The sequence below is a fragment of the Diospyros lotus genome, chromosome 5 (genome assembly GCF_014633365.1).
Source record: "Diospyros lotus cultivar Yz01 chromosome 5, ASM1463336v1, whole genome shotgun sequence".
Taxonomy (NCBI): Eukaryota; Viridiplantae; Streptophyta; class Magnoliopsida; order Ericales; family Ebenaceae; genus Diospyros; species Diospyros lotus.
The window spans coordinates 10,795,557-10,815,325 of record NC_068342.1 but is presented as its reverse complement, the minus strand read 5'-3'; the positions used below and the strand labels follow the sequence as shown (position 1 = coordinate 10,815,325).

Here is a 19,769-nt window from a genome sequence, read left to right as displayed (position 1 = left end):
GGAGCGTACCACATTTAATAGAGAACGAGCAAGCAAGACACCTCCTTGTTATTTGAAAATCAAAACTATGTCGTCGGCGCGTCACTCATCTCCGTGGAGTCTATAATCTATATTGGGCCTAAAAGCCCAGGCCCATTTCAGGTTCTTCCCGGGGAGGTAAGAGGGCTAGAGAGAGAGAGAGAGAGAGAGGAGTTGAAGATGGCGTCATCATCGTCTTCGAGAGCTCAAACACCGCCTTATCCCAGTGCTGCGAGGATTGCTGATTCTCCATGCTACCCTCAGTATACTGCTTCTCTCAAGTGTACTCTCTCTCTCTCTCTCTCTCTCTCTCTCGCACTATATTGTATAGACACTTCTATTCTTTTGTTACCTTTTCTACCAAATCTTTTTGCCGCTTCTGTAAGCCCTGATTGTGAGTCCAATGCGTGATCTTTATATCGAATTCGACTAATTATTTTGTTCTCTTTATGTTTGTCTTTGTGATTACTGGAATTTAAATTCTCGTGAGTTTATTGATAAAATTTATATTGAATTTAGATTCTCTCTGAATGCAAATTGATCCGACGGGATCGTTAAGTGAAATTTACTGTAGATTTCACCGTTAGTTCCTCTTAGATTGGAGCTCTAAATGTACGTTTTGAGGCAGTTGAAATAGAACTTTAAGATGACACAATTTGTCAATACTAGGTTCTGGGCCTTCTTTTTTCATCGAGATATAAAACAGTCATAAAACTAAAAATGGTTGCCGTTTCCCCGAATTATTGTACTCTGTAATATAGTTACACTAAAATACAATGTAAAACCTAAACAAGGCGTTATGTGGGTCACCAACCAAGGTTCTCAGGCTGAATATCTAGTGACCTAAAATGCAATTGGCTCAATTAGCGATGAATGTTTGCATGGTTGAGGCATCATTTGGCATAAGAAGGTTGTACTAAATTTGTTATCTATCACTCTAGTTCCCGTAATACAACAACAACAAAAGCCATAATCCATTAGATTGGGTCAGGTACATGTATTCTAGTTCTTGTTTAGAGTCCATAATGAAAAGATTTGATGATCTTTGCGCAGTCTGTCAGCCATCTAATGTAACCCTTATTCTTCGCTCAGGCTAAGGACTAGCTGTGATGAGGAGTAATACATAACCTTCTAAAAGTAAAAGTGTTAAAGGGATCACTTAATCTACCGACGGAGTTAATCTAGTTCTCATTAATATAGAAAACTAATTAGATTTCATTATCTATCACGAATGTTGTCCATTACTGATCGTTTTAATTATTGACAAATATAAATATATAATAATAGTGTAGATAGATTAACAACAGTTTTACTCTGAATAAGAATTATTCAGGTGAGATTTTTGTTTTGGAATATGAAACTTAAAGGAAATTTATAAATGTAAAGAGAATATCCCATCTATGATATATTTTCACAATATGTACACTACAAAATATTGTTACTAGCATGTGTGAGTTCTATCATTCCCATTCTTAAAATACCCTAAATTATTGTTCCCATTCTTAAAATACCCTAAATTATTGCTCTTTCATCCAATTTATATTGGTAGTTCCTGGCTGGGTTGTTAATAGGAAAATCTCCATTTTATTTCATGCCAGACATTTTCCTTCTAGCTTGTGTTTCTTGATTTATTTTCAATAAAGTTTAAATTTTACATCCTGATCTAGCATGTTAATGATAATAATGTTCAATCACAGAGTCTTTTTCTATGTTCATGAGGGTAATAGTGTGGGGGGTAAGTCCTAACTTCTTATTTACCATTTCTTTTATTAATTCCCAATGAAGTCTTTCATTGGAAATGAGATTTGCTGGGCTTCACAGAGACTAATCAGGACTTTATTTGATGGGTGATGATGTTGCTACAGAGAGTGCAAGCTAATCTTGCACCAACTCAAGTCCTAGAAAATTCTGCAAACATTTCCATGGCCAATATGACACTTAGCCCGTTCAACTCAGGATACAGTTAATTCACCACGACCTGTCCCATCCATATGTTTGCATTAGATGGAAACGTGGGAATCCAAACTATTCCATTATTTATTTACTTATTTGTTTATTTATTTTGATGAGAAAATCTTGTCCTAGAGGACATTACAGGGGCAACCTAGCATGCACTGTGTGACAAGCAAAAAGATCAAAACAGAAAAGGCAAAAAGGATGTGTAAATGTCAAAATGGGAACTTGATCCTCCAAAAACTCTACCAAAGAAGAAACAGAATCTAAAGAGAATGAAATATCCTCCCTCAACCTAAAAAAGTGTAGACAACTCATACTACTCTCGTCAATTAGAATATGTTGTGCTGCACTTGCTCAAAAACTATTGGATTCTCTCCTTTGAGACACCCTGCATCCCACATAAAGGAGCCTTTGCCAATGTTCTTGGAATGGCCCTCTTATGCGAGCCACTCATCCAAGCCTCAAGAAAACTCCCCAACAGATTTAGGCACCATCCAGTCCAACTCAATAATAGAAAAGATATATATCCTTTGGCATTGATTGGATTGATCATTTTCATTATCAAGTGTTTAGGTTTTATGTATGGTCTTTTCCTAGCTTTATTCGTAGTAGTTTCAGTTGTTTAATTTTCCTAATAGAAAAAGGATTTTCCTAACTGTAGTAGGAATAACATTACTAGAGCTCTATAAATACAATTTAATCTCTCTTTTTTCAGTGGTCAATGGAGTAATTAGCTGCAGCTTTCTCTAATATTGTTATGCTTTCTTTGAATTTTGTGATCCAATTCTAACCCAATTTCTCCCTATATTTACTTAGCGTAAAAAAAGGGAAACTATTTCTCCCTTCCTTCTCTAATCTTCAATTTTAGATTATAATTTTCGTAACCCTGCTTCCAGATCTGTTTTCTGCCCCTGAAATTCATCTTTTCATCCTTCTTTTGCCCCAAAATTTCCCCCCGGCCCATTACATATCTAAACCCTAGCCTTTTCAACAAATTTCCCTAGCCTTTTGACCCTAAATAAGCCTCCAGTGAGTCAGTATTCTCATAATACCAGGTCTGTCCATCATGAGACTATTGTTAAGGATTTTAAGAGTTCTTTTCCGATGAAGCCCATATTATACACTCATTTGTAGAGGAGAAAAAGATTCTTGGTTTTCACTTAGTTGCTTGGAAAAAATATTAATCCTTGTAGCAAAATTCGCAGGTTTAGAAGAAACCAACTCAGACAAGAGCAAATGTCAAGAGCATTTTGATGTTTACAAGGAATGCAAGAAAAAGGAGGTACAAATATGTTCAAATGCATACTGCTATCTATTAACATTTTTTCCTTTTTTGACAATATTGAGTGATTCAAAATTGGATCCAAATATGAATTCTAGACAAACTATCTGTTGAGGTGTAACCCACATAGAAGTCTAGAATTCATGTAGCCGACCCCACATAGTGGGATAAAGGCTGGATATGTTTTTGTTGTTGTTGAATGATTCAAAATATTATCCTACCATAATTGTTCACCTTGCTTCTTGGTATTTACTAATAATTACTTTTTTTTATTATTTTCAAATAAGTCAAAGAATGCCTGGATGCATCAAGGTAGCTAGCTGTACATGGTATGTACCATATACAATGCTGATGACTTTTCTGAAACTGGGTCTACTAAAATCAGAAAGTTGGAATGGTGCTACTCCTTTTCCATGTGTTTTTTCTTTTTTTTTTTTTGGACAGACCAATTTTATGAACATTGGGTGTTGGTGGGTGGTCCTAAATTTTAATGATGTATTAAATCATTTTGACTTATAAATTCAGATTGCTTGTATGATTATTGATTATTATATTTATTTTTTTTTAACATTTTCATATTCAAATAGTTCACTTCTGAATCCTAATGTTTAAATCTGTGTTGAATTGTATCTTCCGTGTTGATTTCCTGTTATACGAGGGTGTTTTAAGGCATTGGTTTGTGGATATAGCTAATACAATAACATAATAATTTTTCCACATTTCACTGTGACCATATCCGATAGCTTGTGTCTTAGGTCTGAAGCATTTTGCGAATCTGGTATGTAGCTGGCATTTGGCCTTTTGAGCTGATTTCTTACATAAGCATTATACGGTTTAACAATGTTGTTAAGGACCAAGTTTGCGATTGGAAAATTTTCTAATTTGTCTCCTTTTCTTATCTGCTTTTGAAATACATTGCCGAGCTCTAGTTTTTGCCTACTAAGACAAAGAATAATCTAATTGAATAGAATTTGGCATGCTTGTGTGTTAGAAATGCTGTAACTATCTGGACTGAATTCTGTTATGAAATGTCTTTGTTTTGACAGAGGGAAGCTCGATTGGAGCGCAATAGGAACCGCTCCTTCTTCTCATGATGTCTTTTTTTGACAATGCTTGACGTTTCAGTTGAAGATTCAAGTGTGCATGTTCTGTTCCCTCTTCTCTTGTATAATTAACTTTGCATTAAAATGAACAAAAGTAAAAAACCGGAGCTGTTTTAAAGTGAAGTTCAATAAATTCCTTTATGTTTGTTAAACCAATATAAAGCATTTTTTCCCTTCATCATGCTGTCAGAGAAGTCCAACTTTTACCCTCTTGTGCATAAACCCTGCCAGGTTGTTGTAATCATAACCTCATTCCATGTTCTTGGTGCTGCTCTGCATGGCGTGCCTGCTTGTTTTCCTAATTAACTTGCTTAACTTTGAGATGATAATTCCAGAGAGTATGGTGTAATCATACTGGCTGTGATGGTAGCTCGAGAATTAGATGTTTGTGGTTCACTTCCCATGGGCTTGTCTAAGGCATCTAGTATGCAGGATTGTTGCATGCATCCATGGACATTTGTCTACTTGAGGTGTTAGACAATAGATTTTAGCTCACGTTTTATTATGGAAAAAAGACACTTCCATTTCATGTAGTTTTCATTCTTTAACAAAGTGAAAACATCTTTTTGCTGTCAAAGTATTGAGATATTTTGAAATTAATTCTCTAAAAATTATTTTTTAAACTTTCCTTATAATATTGAAACTTCTTTACCAAATGTTTTTTTTTTATTTTAGGTGGTTCTGGAATTACAAAACAGGTCTTTGAAGTTACAACCAAAGTGGGTGTCCTATGTGTTTACGCCTGGCATGAACTGTTCTATTTCTCGATCTGACCTTTGCAACTGAGGGGGCAACATTGTGAAAATCGTAAGCCACTAAATGATCATCCCTTCAACGAGACATTCAACGTTTTTACGGTTTGATTGCCTATTGAATCTGGTAGGAATGACAAGGGTGTGTTTGATAGTATCTAGTTGGAAATAAAAGTATTTTTCAACTTATATGGAAAATAAAAATTATCTCCGCTTAGATGGAATTTTTTATAAAATATAGGTAAAAACATATTTTAATAGTTGTACCACATAATTCAATTCTATGAAAAATATAATGTGTCAAATATTAAAAATAGAATTCAATTCTTTAGATGTGACATTTTTTTATATATTTTTCATATTATCAAACACACTTTAATATTTTAGCCAATTTGATGGGCAAAATGAATTTGTCCATTTGACTCCTGAAATTAACAGAAATATAATCTTCTTCCTCTACAGTTTTGGCCTTAGCTACCTATTTCATCTTCATTTTTTTTCCCCTATAAAATGCATAGAAACTAAGGAGAACCAAGCATGTTGAAGGATAAATCAAATAGAATAGGATGAAAGGGGTGGAAGAGAATGTGTTCAAAGAAAATTAGAAAAGATGTTGAAACTAATTAGTAGACCAGTGTTATTGGAAAGATAATGAAATGAGGATCTTGAAAAGAAAATAGTGGTGCAAGCAATACAGTAGCTATCTTTATATTGGGATATATAAGTATTTCTCAAGATGATATTTTGCTCTAATGCATGGAAATGGTTCGGAGATGCTGTTTTGAAACATTTAAGGTGTGTTTGATTGTATTACTTATAATTTAATTCTAGGTAATATTGTTTAGAAAATAAAATCCACCACACCCCATTGAAAAATGAATTTCATGAAAATAAGTTTTAAATACTTGTACCATATATATTTTTTCATAGAAAAGTTAAGAGTGTAATTGTTTTCCATATAAAATATGTAATATGTAATAATTACATATTTTTTATGGTAAATATGTGTAATCAAACACACTCTTAGTTTCAAAAAAGTTAAAAATGGGCTAAAACATTTTTTGAGTCGTTTCTATAATTTGTGAAATATTTTGGGAGTATTTTGCAAATTATTGAAATTTATCAGCATTTAGAATTTAGGATTTTGATTTTGTTGATTGATTATGGTTATAAATGAAATTGCTCTCGTCCCTAACCAATGACTATATATATTATATATTTCTATTCTTCAATCTTTACGCAGCTTATTCTTCAATCTTAAATCTAATTTTCGTTTTCGAATCTCAAATATTGCCTCACTTGAAACCTCTTATCACTATCATTTCCTTTCATCACCGCCACTGATTGCTTATTGCTTGCTCAGTACTCGTGTCGCCATCGATTGAGTCTTGGTCATCTTGCGGTCCTCATTTATTATCTCGATCATTCCCTTTTGTTATTGTTGTCAATTGCTTATTATTGCTCAATAGTCAATACTCGTGTTGTCAATACTCTCGCAATCGCTAGTAGTTTCCTTTTGCTGCTTATTTATTGTTTATGTTTATTTGTAACTTTATATTATGTTTGAACTATTTTTTATAATTTTTTATATTAAAAATTATATTTATAAAAAGATCTCAATATTTTTTAATTTACATTTTACTTGCATTTATATTTTTTTTAAATGTCGTTTTCTTATTTTAGTTTCATATCGAAAACGTTTATATTTTTGTTTTTATTTTCATATAACCTAGATACTTTGTGCTCTATGAAAATGATTTAAAAAAATTAAATAAAATTTTGCGCTAGCAATAGATATTTTTTATGTTTAAATGATTATGGGTTTAATTTACAAAATTAATTTTTTATAAAATATACAATTACATATAAAAATAATCTTCATGCGGCAAAGAATATTATCCACTAAAAGATATATATTTTCCCAATGACTCGATGGTTTGACATTTAAAAATGTGTTTGTTAAGGGGAAGGGAAGGAATTGTTAAAGTTCATCACTTAAATTTAACTTCTAGGCTTGCTAATACTATCATTCATCATTAAATGTTAAAATTTATTATTAAATTATTATATAATTCTGAAAGTCTAATTAATTTAGTTATTTGACATATGAGATAGAAATAAAGTGGTAATAGTAAAACAATTATTTTAGTTTCTTAATAATTGGGAAATCTTTGTAATTTTTTAGAATAAAGGAAAAGCCTTCAATTTTACTTAAGCTCAAATGAAATAAGTGTAATTTATTTTATTTTTTTAAGAAAATGAGAGAAATAATGAGATAATAAAAATAAATGTGCAAAAAAAAAAGTTGATAATTAGCACCATTAGGTGAGAGAAAAAAGGAACTACAAAATTTTAAAAGTATATATATTTTTAAATTTAAAATTATTTATAAAAACAAATACAAGCTAAAATTTTAATTAAATTTGTTTTCAAAATATAACTGCACCACCCACAATATGTTTAAGGGCCATATTGTCTTTTAGAATTTTAAAAAATTGTAATTTTTTTAATTTTAATTTTTTATTAAACGAGAAAATAAGTTGAATGTGATAGTCTTATTTTAGCTATAAATTAAGTTTGAATTTTAATTTATGAAACTTTCTTAATTTGAAAAAAATATTAAATATAATTTTGATATTACCCTCTAATCACACTAATGTGATATTACATGTCGATACAAATTTTAAATATATGTGATGATTTTAAATAAATTTAAAAATAAATATAAAATTTACTCTTATCAACTATTATTATGTAATCAAAACTTATAGACTCGATACTTTTTAATTGATTTGTGATATTACATCAACATAATTGTACAATATTACAGTTATATTGGATATTTTTTCTATGAAGAGGGGTTGATAAAAGAAATTAAAAAATATTATTTTTATTTCAAAAACTTGGAAAGATGTAATCGGAATTCCACCAGAAATTTGGATTAAACTGAAATATTATAGAAAATAAGCTCTTGCTAGAGATTACAAGTGAAAATGGCAAAAAATAACCACTATTTAAATGTAAAATTCCTTTTTATCCCCTTTTAAAAAAAAAACGTTTATGTACTTTCAAACAAACTAATTACATGAAATAGCTACTTTGTCAAATTTAACCATTATTTATTTAAAAAATTTAAAAAATAAATAAATAAACACAATAAAAGTAAAATACTAAAATACCCATCAACCCCCCCCATTACCCCTTTCACCCACCCACTTCATCTCCCTCACAAAGCAACCGCTCGCCGCCGCAGTGCAGCCACTTGCCGCCGCCGCTGCCGTGATGCCACTCGCCGCCGCCGCTGTAACAGCCACTTGACCCGCCGACATCGATCTCATCTTGGCTAAAAAGGTAAGAAATGAAGGATCAAGTACGAGGATACAAAAGCATGCAACGAAAGCGTTTTAATCAAAAAACGATCCTCGTATTGATTAGAATCTAAGAGACTTACTTTTACAGCGGATTACCGGTCGGAATGGGGCGATAGGGGCAGGATGCGCGGTAGCTTCTTCGCGTGGTGGAGACGACAGCTGTCCTGCTATCCTTCGGCTCCTTCGCATCAGAACTTCAAGACTCTCTTTCGATTTTCCGAAATATGACTCGAACTCGTGGCCTTTCTTCGGTGAAGAAGAATAAAAAACGACTTGGATGAAAAAACAAATAATGAGAGAATATATAGGGAGAACCCTAGGGTTAAAACCCTAGTGGGCCAAACCCTAATGGGCCAAGATCTTTTAATTAATTTTCTAATTGGGTTAGCCCAATTAATTAATTAAAAACCCTAATGAACTATTATTTTATTCTAGCCCAATTAATTATGGACCATTCTGAATAAAATAATTATCTCTCAATATAATTCATCCAACAAGCTAAATGTATTAAAAAATACATGAGTTACATCGAGCTACCCCGGGGACCAAAAGACAAATTATTCACGGCTACTAAAATGACCAAAATATCCCTGCTACCTAGTAGCTATATTTTGTCATTCTAAGTGTTCCAACTATCACCATATGGTAACACTGACCCCACGAATAATTTTGCATATGTCATGTCTTTGACCTACTAGTGTAATGACGAAAATACCCCTCTGCGTAACACCCATCATTTAGAAAGGAATAATGTACTAACACCTTTCTAAATGATTTCTACCATCCTTAGATCACTAGTCCAATAATCCGTGACTACTCGAATGTACTTGCTTATCACTGGGAGCTACCCAGAAGCACACACTCTTAAGTCACGTTCCTAGGGCCCTGGATTATTCGATTATTCTTGGACAATCACAAGGGGGTGAATCACAGAAACTATCTTGTATTAGTCTGTCTTAGCTAATTAGAAACCATACTCCCAACTCAAAAGGATATTGATCTTTGATAGACCTCACCTACAATGAATCTAAGAATATAGCTCTAGGTTCACTAGACCACCAACTAATACTCAAGTATTAGAGTACTCGTCCACGTAGTAGCAGTGATAGACTAGCTCCATGATAATTAGTACTTTGTCATTAGCTTCTATCACAGGTCCACTCTACGCATTCCAAATGCGCTTGTACAATTAGAGTAAACGGACTGTTTACTGGCTAAGGCAAGCCATCCTCCATTAAGATCTATTGCACAATGATCTTATCATGATAGAATGCCCAGTTCTATCAAAAGATCAAGAGTAATATTTTCTTGCTTATTAAGTACCCATGATTCATGCCTAATTGTGAAGAACGACCCATCACATGAATCACTTACTTAATAGCATGGACACCTTTCCAACAATTAAATGCAAATAATATATGTGCCATAAACTGAATAAAAGAAACATCATTACCATAAATTAAACAAAACGTGTCTTTAGGGCATACATTTCCAACAATAGAAAATGTTCATTTTAATAGTTAGATGCTGGAAATGGTCGCCGACGAAGCTTCGTCGTCGCTTCGTCGGCGACCATGGAGATCGACCGGGCTTCGTCGCGAACAAAGCCCCACGGTCGGGCTTTGTTCGCGACGGAGCCCGCTGGGTAGAAGCCCAACGGGCTTCATCAATGGCTTCGTTGTAGACGAAGCCCGATCGGGCTTCGTCTGCAACGAAGCCCCCTCCCTTCCGATCGAGCTTCATCTGGAAACGAAGCTCGATCGAGCTTCGCTTCCAGACGAAGCCCGAAGGGCTTCCTGTAACGAAGCCCGACAGGGCTTCGTCTAGACGAGATGAAGCCCGATAGGGCTTCGTTACAGGAAGCCCGTTCGGGCTTCGTCTTGAAGCGAAGCTCGATCGAGCTTCCTTGGGTCTTCAGGGCTTCGATTACAAACGAAGCCCGATCGGGCTTCGTTTGCAGGGAGAGGAAGCGCCTGATCAGGCTTCAATTGCAGACGAAGCCCGATCGGGCGAGATTAAGCCCCACACCCAATTGGGCTCCCCCGACTGTTGGGCTATGACACAGCCCGATTATCGCTGCCCAACAAAACCCAATCAAGTTTGGGTTGCGATGATAGGGTTGGGACAATTGGGCTTCTTCTTCTTTTACTTGTGCTTTTACATGTGCTAAGACAATTGTTGTTTTTGTATTTTTTTTCTTACAGATGGCTGAACAACAAACTACAAAATTTACTTATGTTCATGCTCACCGAATATTACCCCCCGGAATGCGAGTTACTACTCATTGTGAGATCAAACACATGAGGCGATGCGTCGTGCTCTAGACCGATACAAGTTATTGGATGGATTCCTACAGGGCCCATTAGGACATTTCTTGAAGATGCCTTTGTCCCTCCATTTGACTGCACCACAGTTGATATATCATGTTCTACTTAGGGAGGTGACATTTTCGAGTGCCCGCCACGATGAGATGTGGTTCGAGATTGGCGACACACCATACAGATACGGGAGGCAGGAGTTCATACTTATTAGTGGACTCCGATTTGGGGCTATTGATAGGGAAAGCCTTGAACCGAAACCTATTGAGCCAGAGAGTTTACGTGCTCGACTATTTCCACAACATAAGAAGGGGGTGACTGGAGACGACCTTGAATTACTTATTAGTACCAAAGAGGACATGGTTTCAGAGGATGCCCTGAAATTGACTTACATTGCTGTGGTCGACATGTTTTTGTTGGGCCAGGATGAGCGTGGGCATGTGGATGATTTCTTGTGGACTATGGCCGAGGATTTACAAGCATTTGAGATGTTCCCTTGAGGTACATATGTCTATAGTAAGAGTCAACATTACATCCGGTTGGCCACGAAAGAAAGAAAATTGACTGGTGAAGCTGGGAAGAAAATCAACCTTTATGGTTTTGTATGGGCGTTTCAGGGACTCTCTCCTTATTGTAGATGATTTGTCGTACTCACTCCTTATTGTATATGATTTGTCTATAGTAACTAAATGTTTGTTTTGTTTTTTAATTTTTATTTTTATTTCTTTTTTTTTTTTTTTGCTTTCTACAGTGGTGGTTGATCGAAACGTTCCCATGGATTCAGAATAAATGGGCCGTCAGACTGTCCGACGCAGACATTCCAAGATGCAGAAAATGGCTATCCAAAAAAAGGCCACAGATAAAAAATTACGACGACTGTCTTAGAAAAGAAGTAAGTGTGCAACTTACCTTTAAATTTAGTTTATTTTTAAATCATGTCTATCTATATAATACAATTTTGCAGGCACGAGGATCGAGTCCGACTCTTGAACCCACTGATGATGAGAGGGAAACGAATTTTTGGAGATCTTTTAACCCTCAACGCTCGGTTGGGGTCGACGTCTATAAATTTGGGGGCGGAGGGGGTGAAAATGAGGAAGAGAATGACGGGGATGAAGACGAGGGCGGGGATGAGGACAAGGTGGGTATGATACATTTAGATGATGAGGGAAAGGAAAAGAATGGGGAGGAGAAGGATAAGGAGGAGACAAGATTCCCTGATAGTTCGCACCACGGACAATACGAGACAGGGGTATGATTTTTATTATAATAATGGTTTTAATTTATATTTTTTGTAATTGTTTATATATTTTTTATAGGAGGGAAAGGAGAAGAAGGATAATGAGGAAGCAAGGTTCCCTGACAGTTCACATCACAGACAATACGAGGCAGGGGTATGATTTTTATTATAATAATGATTTTATATTTTTGTAATTGTTTATATATTTTTTGTTTGCCTTTTGTAGATCACCGAGATGCTGAAACAGACTCTAGATATGTTGCGGAGAATAGATGGGAAAATGGGTCAGGTGAGGACACAATTGTTGAGACTAGAGAGGGCGCAGGAATCATTAGAGAGGGGGCAGGCAGCACTATGTGCTCATCTACGCATCCCACATATTTCCCTAGATCGCAACGATCATGCTCATGAGCAGTCCCAGGGTGGTGATCAAGTAGATCTTGATCATCACGATGAGGAGCAGGCATCTACATCTAGAGTAAGTTCCAAATTTACTTTTATATGTTTTACTTCATTCTAAAATACTATTTTGTAACAGTTAGGTTTTGTTCAGCTACAGGAGGAGGAAGTGATTAGGGTCGACAGACGACCTATGCGAGATAGATTGCCACCGCAATTTCGTCGGCCACCCTTCACCGATCCAACAAAATATAAAAGGAGAAAAAAGGATGCCGCTTTGGAGGGGTCGGACGTGGACTCGACGCCACCGGTACTAGAACTAATCCCGCCGGACATAGAGATAGTGCCCCCTGAGGGCTATATTGAGTTCATAGGTTCCAATGAAAATATTAGGTAAGTAATAATATTTATATTTTTTCTATTTGCATCAACAATATATTCTTACTTTTATTTTTCTTGGTTGTTGTAGTCTTCACACTGGTTTCATTCTCAACCTAACACCGGATGACCTCCGAAACATAGAGAATGAGGCCAACTGATTGGAGGGTTACCATATTGATAGTTACATGTGTTGCTTGAGACGTATACAGTCTCGGCGTCAATATGACACAAACTACGCTATCATGTCAATCTCGTTTTTTGTGAGTTTGCACTACTTATTTATTTTTTTATTTTTTTTGCATTTAATTTAGTCTATGACCAATATTTTTATTTTATTTTTCAAGCATCCATAGTAAAATTTTGGGAACAGGAGTACGGGGGCAACAGGAGTTTTTTTGCGCCTTCTATCGCATCTATCTCGGAAGAGTGGACCGGTTTCATCGACGGGCGCACTGACAAGAGTCTCCCTTGGTGGACGGTCGATTATGTAAGTCTTAATTCATTCCATTTAATGATTTATTTATTTATTTCCGTACTACTGACGTATTAAAATAAAATACAGGTGTTGCTCCCTTGTAATGTAGCGAATTCTCACTGGTTTCTCTTAAAGATTTGCTTGAAAGATAGGAGAATTGTCATATATGACTCCAATGCCATGAATGAAGACAGTCGTAGGAGCAGGGTCGAAGTTATACAACCACTTGTGAGCCTCTTACCCATTCTACTAAAGAAAACTGCATATTATGAACATGTAACCACAACTGCGACGCTAGACAGAGATTGGGAAGTGGAGAATACTGATCCTCAGAAGTTGCCTCAACAACCGGATGGGTAAATTAATTTAAATTATATTACATAGTCAATTTTCATGAAAATATGGTTATGCTACCAATGTGTGTTATGTCTAATACAGGGCCAGCTGCGGGTGCTACGTTATCAAATACGTCGAGGACATACTGAGGCATAATGAGGATCACTGGCAGATGCACCCGACTGTGGATGTCTGTACCCTCCGGAGACAGATTGGAATATTTTTGTATAGACATAGTACGATAGTACGGTAGTATACTTGTAGATTAATAGATTAGAAAATTCTTCGTTTTGTGTTTTTATTTTCATCTAGTTTAAATGTTGTATATATTTTTGTATAGGTATAGCAAATAGCAAATTATGTATTGTTCACTTGATGAAATGTGGTTTGTGGTGTTGTTGAGGGTAAGGGATAAGTGGTTGTGGTGGCAGTATGTTGTTGGGAAGAGAGACTGAGTCTCTAATGTTGTGATGTTGTCATGTTATTCCGTTGTTGGACATAGAGACTGAGTCTCTAATGCAGGTAGGATGACTAAGAAACAGGGGAGACTCTGTCGAAATTTTTAAATCACACTTGTGGGGTAATTTGAAGATCATTACATTATATTGGTCAAATGTTAGTACTTAGAACAATTCATCATGTATTTGTTGTGCATTCTACCTTCAACTAACCCAAACAACGTAACAAGAGATCATTTTAGTGTTAGTGGAAACCATAGATTGAGAGGAAAAAAAAAATTTGAAAATGACAAAAGAAATTTTGAAGTTGTTAAGTGAAAAATAATGACGTTGTTCTGATATATACATTCGGGCTTACCCAAATAACATTAAAAGACATCATTTTAGTGCTAATGGAACATACTAATTTGAAGAAAAATCAAGAAAAATTAAAAAATTTCATTTTCGGGCTTGGTGGGCCACAAAGCCCGATGGCCGGGTTTCGTGGCCCACAAAGCCCGATTTTTTTTCGATTGAATTTTTTTTTTTTTTTTTTGTAGTTTCCCACTATTTGCCTCAAATAATAATGATTGTTAAGACAATACACTCTAATTTTTGAGTAAGTTTATTATCATAACATTATTATCTTGATTTGTCCAATTATTAGTACCAATTGTGATCATGTGTTGGTTGGGTTGATGGTAGATAGACATCCTCACACAAAGTGAAAAATAATGACGTTGTTGTGATATATACATTATGGCTTACTCAAATAACATTAAAAGACATCATTTTAGTGCTAATGGAACATACTAATTTGAAGAAAAATCAAGAAAAATTAAAAAATTTCATTTTCGGGCTTGGTGGGCCACAAAGCCCGATGGCCGGGTTTCGTGGGCCACAAAGCCCGATGGCCGGGTTTTGTGGCCTACAAAACCCAATGGCCGGGTTTCGTGGCCCACAAAGCCCGATTTTTTTTTTCAATTGAATTTTTGTTTTTTTTTTTTTTGTAGTTTCCCACTATTTGCCTCAAATAATAATGATTGTTGAGACAATACACTCTAATTTTTTAGCAAGTTTATTATCATAGCATTATTATCTTGATTTGTCCAATTATTAGTACCAATTGTGATCATGTGTTGGTTGGGTTGATGGTAGATGGACATCCTCACACAAAGTAAAAAATAATGACGTTGTTGTGATATATACATTATGGCTTACTCAAATAACATTAAAAGACATCATTTTAGTGCTAATGGAACATACTAATTTGAAGAAAAATCAAGAAAAATTAAAAAATTTCATTTTCGGACTTGGTGGGCCACAAAGCCCGATGGCCAGGTTTCGTGGGCCACAAAGCCCGATGGCCAGGTTTCGTGGCCCACCAAGCCCGATTTTTTTTTCGATTGAATTTTTTTTTTTTTTGTAGTTTCCCACTATTTGCCTCAAATAATAATGATTGTTAAGACAATACACTCTAATTTTTGAGCAAGTTTATTATCATAGTATTATTATCTTGATTTGTCCAATTATCAGTACCAATTGTGATCATGTGTTGGTTGGGTTGATGGTAGATGGACATCCTCACACAAAGTGAAAAAAAATGACGTTGTTGTGATATATACATTATGGCTTACTCAAATAACATTAAAAGACATCATTTTAGTGCTAATGGAACATACTAATTTGAAGAAAAATCAAGAAAAATTAAAAAATTTCATTTTCGGGCTTGGTGGGCCACAAAGCCCGATGGCCGGGTTTCGTGGCCCACAAAGCCCGATTTTTTTTTCGATTGAATTTTTTTTTTTTTTTTTGTAGTTTCCCACTATTTGCCTCAAATAATAATGATTGTTAAGACAATAGCATTATTATCTTGATTTGTCCAATTATTAGTACCAATTGTGATCATGTGTTGGTTGGGTTGATGGTAGATGAACATCCTCACACAAAGTGAAAAATAATGACGTTGTTGTGATATATACATTATGGCTTACTCAAATAACATTAAAAGACATCATTTTAGTGCTAATGGAACATACTAATTTGAAGAAAAATCAAGAAAAATTAAAAAATTTCATTTTCGGGCTTGGTGAGCCACAAAGCCCGATGGCCGGGTTTCATGGCCCACCAAGCCCGATTTTTTTTTTTGATTGATTTTTTTTTTTTTTTTGTAGTTTCCCACTAGTTGCCTCAAATAATAATGATTGTTAAGACAATACACTCTAATTTTTTAGCAAGTTTATTATCATAGCATTATTATCTTGATTTGTTCAATTATTAGTACCAATTGTGATCATGTGTTGGTTGGGCTGATGGTAGATGGACATCCTCACACAAAGTGAAAAATAATGACTTGTTGTGATATATACATTATGGCTTACTCAAATAACATTAAAAGACATCATTTAGTGTTAATAGAACATATTAATTTGAAGAAAAATCAAGAAAAATTAAAAAATTTCATTTTCGGGCTTGGTGGGCCACAAAGCCCGATTGCCGGGTTTCGTGGCCCACAAAGCCCGATTTTTTTTTCGATTGAATTTTTTTTTTTTTTGTAGTTTCCCACTACTTGCCTCAAATAATAATGATTGTTAAGACAATACACTCTAATTTTTGAGCAAGTTTATTATCATAACATTATTATCTTGATTTGTCCAATTATTAGTACCAATTGTGATCATGTGTTGGTTGTGTTGATGGTAGATGGACATCCTCACACAAAATGAAAAATAATGACGTTGTTGTGATATATACATTCTGGCTTACCCAAATAACATTTAAAGACATCATTTTAGTGCTAATGGAACATACTAATTTAAAGAAAAATTAAAAAATTTCATTTTCGGGCTTGGTGGGCCACAAAGCCCGATGGCCGGGTTTCGTGGGCCACAAAACCCGATGGCTGATTTTTTTTTTTTAAATTGAATTTTTTTTTAAGATGGTCCCAGTAGTAGTCTCAAATAATAGTGATTGTTAAGAAATTACACTCTAATTTTTTAGTATTATCATTGCATCATCTTGGTCCAATGTTGTTAGTAATTCATATATCAAAAAAATTTAGCAAAGTGTCCATTGTTTCTAGGCCATTGAAACTGCATTATATACTCAGTTCTCTACTCAACAATATACTACAACACAAGCTGTCAATCATTAATTATGAGTTTAGATGAAGGAAACTGAAAGATTACGAATATGAATAAATCTCAATTTCAAATATTAATGTAAAAAATAATATTCATTACTGAACTCCCAACAAAAAGAGATTTGATTGATGTTGTCATCCTTTTTGTATCGTGCCAGTGATTTTTGAGCATTGCTGAAACACAAAAGATATATGGTCAGAAAAAACTCCATTAACACTTTGTGAGTAAAAAACATGTTTTTTTTTTTTTTTTTTCACAAACGATCTAACAACTATTGATAACATATGTGATAACATTATATCATACCTGAATGAGTTAATGCCTATTGATTGTTTTCTTCATTGATAATATTATCATCACCTGGAATTGACAATTGTACAGGACACCGAAGACGAGTGTGTCCAGTCTCTTTGCAAATGCTGCATTTCCGGCTTGCCCTTGCAGAGGCCCTAGCAGCGCCCTTGGATTCTGGAGTAGTGGCTGTGCTCGACTCTCCAAATGAGGAAGTCCATTCATTAGGGCAACCAAGACTATTGTGTCCTAGTTCACCGCATTTTCCACATTTTTTTCTTCGACGAGCTTCCCCCATGGAAGGAATCCGACCATTTATCGGTCTACCCGGTTGTCTTCTTTGCACAGGTGGGAGTATAACCATCTGTCTGACGTACCCTGGAAGAATCCAAGCAGCCTTGTTAGGGAGAGGATTGATGGGAGGTGCATATACACGTCTGACCCAATCTGCGGTGTAATATGAATGACAAAGTATATGGTAGTGCACCCTCATGAAACTGTCGCATAAGGCAAAGAAACACATAGTGTTAACATATCACACTAAATTACGAACATAAGACGCAAATAAAAGTCAAACCATGATACCTGCTAACAGCAATTGCATGAATACATGGCATTTGATCAATGTCCCACTTGCGACAACTACATGTACTTGCAACAATGTCAACTATCCCATCGCCTTGCTTTGCATGTTGCATGAGGTATTTGTTCCCTTGTATTACAGGAACTACACGACATCCTCGGTCTAATGTTTTGGCATGCGCCAAATTGACATGTGCCACTACAGCGGAGGTCACAATGGTTTCGAGTCTGGCAGCTGTAGCACGCCTATCACTAAACCATTTCTGAAGCATATGTCTCAAAAATTCATGTGCACTTGTTATAGGCAACCGACATGCTTTCATCATGCATTTATTGAGAGACTCGGCAATGTTGGTGGTCATCATGGAATATCTTCTTCTTGGACAATATGCTCATGACCACTTTTCCGGTCTTGTTTCCATCAATGTCAGATGAGTCTGAGGATGCATCGATTGTATTTCTGCCAAGTATGTATCACACTCTATTGTGGTATAGCTGTATGCTGCAAGGTAGAATGCAGTCATCACATCTTTTCGTTGTCTACAACGTTTCTTCAAGTTTTGCTTAAGGTGAAAGAAACAAAAGACATGTGGGACAGAAGGGAAGACACGACTCATCGCATTCGCAATGCTTTGGTGACGATCAGAAACAATGACTAAATCTTCTCGCACTCCGATAGCCTCTCTCAATTTCGTCAAAAACCATATCCATGATCTGTTAGACTCACCATCTCCAAATCCAAAAGCGATGGGATAAATCATTTCCTCCCCATATTTGCAAGTGACAACGAATATCACCCCTTTGTGTTCACCTTTCAAATGTGTGGCATCAACCGGTCTTATGTAAGACTGAAAACCATGAAGGCAAGCTCCGAGTGCAAAAAATGAATATAAAAAACAATTATTTTCATCTGTCTCTATTGCTGTGATGCTGCCAGGATTTGTTTCTTTTAACATGTAAAAATATGAGGGTAGTTACTGATATGATTCATCCGCATTACCATAAGTAAGTATCTTTGCATGTTGTAAAGACCTCCAAGCTTTAGTGTACATAATCTGCACACCATGTTGCTCCAACAACTCTCCCATTAGCATTCTAGGTGTATATTCACTACTCGTCACTCTTTCAGAGAACAAACTTCCGATGACAATAGCCTTCACACTTCGAAAATGTGAATCGTAGACATCCGGAGTACACGTGTGACTCGGCATAAATTTCACCACATGCCAAAACGAACAACCAGGTCTGCATCTTGCACGAAGCATAAATTTGCAGTTCACATCCTTGCAACCAGCCTCAAATCGAATTGTGCACGAACGTCTGACTCGATAGTCCATCTTCACATCAACACAATATTGTCCAAATGCCAAAATTAGTTCATGTTTACTTCTAAAGAGTGCACCCATGTGTAAAAGATCACCTTGGTATGGAATTGACACTTCGAGTCTTGTTTCCTCAATTGCATAATTTTCTACACCAGGAACGATCCAGTTTCTTTGTAAATGGTTGTCCTCAAATTGTGAACCTGAAAATCTTACTTCTGGGTACTCCGGACTCACTCCTCTTTCATCACCACCACTATCACTATTATCACCATCGCTATCGTCACCATTATCATCAGTTTCATTATCACAATCATCATTCGTGTCTGGAGCGTCATCTGACAAACCGTCCATACCATATGT

At 35.5% G+C, this 19,769-nt stretch overlaps 3 protein-coding genes and 1 long non-coding RNA gene across 5 annotated transcripts; all 4 read left to right on the top strand.

Moving 5' to 3' along the window:
- Window positions 1-82: 82 nt before the first annotated feature.
- On the top strand, window positions 83-6,671 carry LOC127802592 (cytochrome c oxidase-assembly factor COX23, mitochondrial). Of its 2 annotated transcripts, none has more exons than XM_052338485.1 (3): window positions 83-301; window positions 3,180-3,256; window positions 5,035-6,671. In XM_052338485.1, the coding sequence occupies exons 1-3, from the start codon at window positions 199-201 to the stop codon at window positions 5,143-5,145; spliced, it is 291 nt and encodes a 96-aa protein (XP_052194445.1). In that variant the 5' UTR covers window positions 83-198; the 3' UTR covers window positions 5,146-6,671. The 2 variants fall into 2 exon arrangements, with proteins under 2 accessions (XP_052194445.1, XP_052194446.1); XM_052338486.1 differs by lacking the exon at window positions 5,035-6,671 and adding an exon at window positions 4,303-4,537 and having other exon boundaries at window positions 115-301.
- A 1,719-nt stretch (window positions 6,672-8,390) lies between these two features.
- Window positions 8,391-11,411, top strand: LOC127802591 (uncharacterized). Its single transcript, XM_052338484.1, has 2 exons — window positions 8,391-8,462; window positions 10,687-11,411. Exon 2 carries the CDS (start codon window positions 10,791-10,793, stop codon window positions 11,298-11,300), a length of 510 nt encoding a protein of 169 aa, XP_052194444.1. The 5' UTR covers window positions 8,391-8,462; window positions 10,687-10,790; the 3' UTR covers window positions 11,301-11,411.
- LOC127802094 (uncharacterized) lies at window positions 11,395-12,978 on the top strand. The gene is made up of 7 exons (XM_052337784.1): window positions 11,395-11,463; window positions 11,552-11,692; window positions 11,765-12,052; window positions 12,120-12,194; window positions 12,267-12,518; window positions 12,579-12,832; window positions 12,909-12,978. The coding sequence occupies exons 1-7, from the start codon at window positions 11,395-11,397 to the stop codon at window positions 12,976-12,978; spliced, it is 1,149 nt and encodes a 382-aa protein (XP_052193744.1).
- Window positions 12,979-12,984: 6 nt separating this feature from the next.
- Window positions 12,985-14,088, top strand: LOC127802758 (uncharacterized). The gene is made up of 3 exons (XR_008023340.1): window positions 12,985-13,307; window positions 13,383-13,651; window positions 13,734-14,088. It is a non-coding gene; the product is annotated as an uncharacterized LOC127802758 (long non-coding RNA).
- Window positions 14,089-19,769: the final 5,681 nt, after the last annotated feature.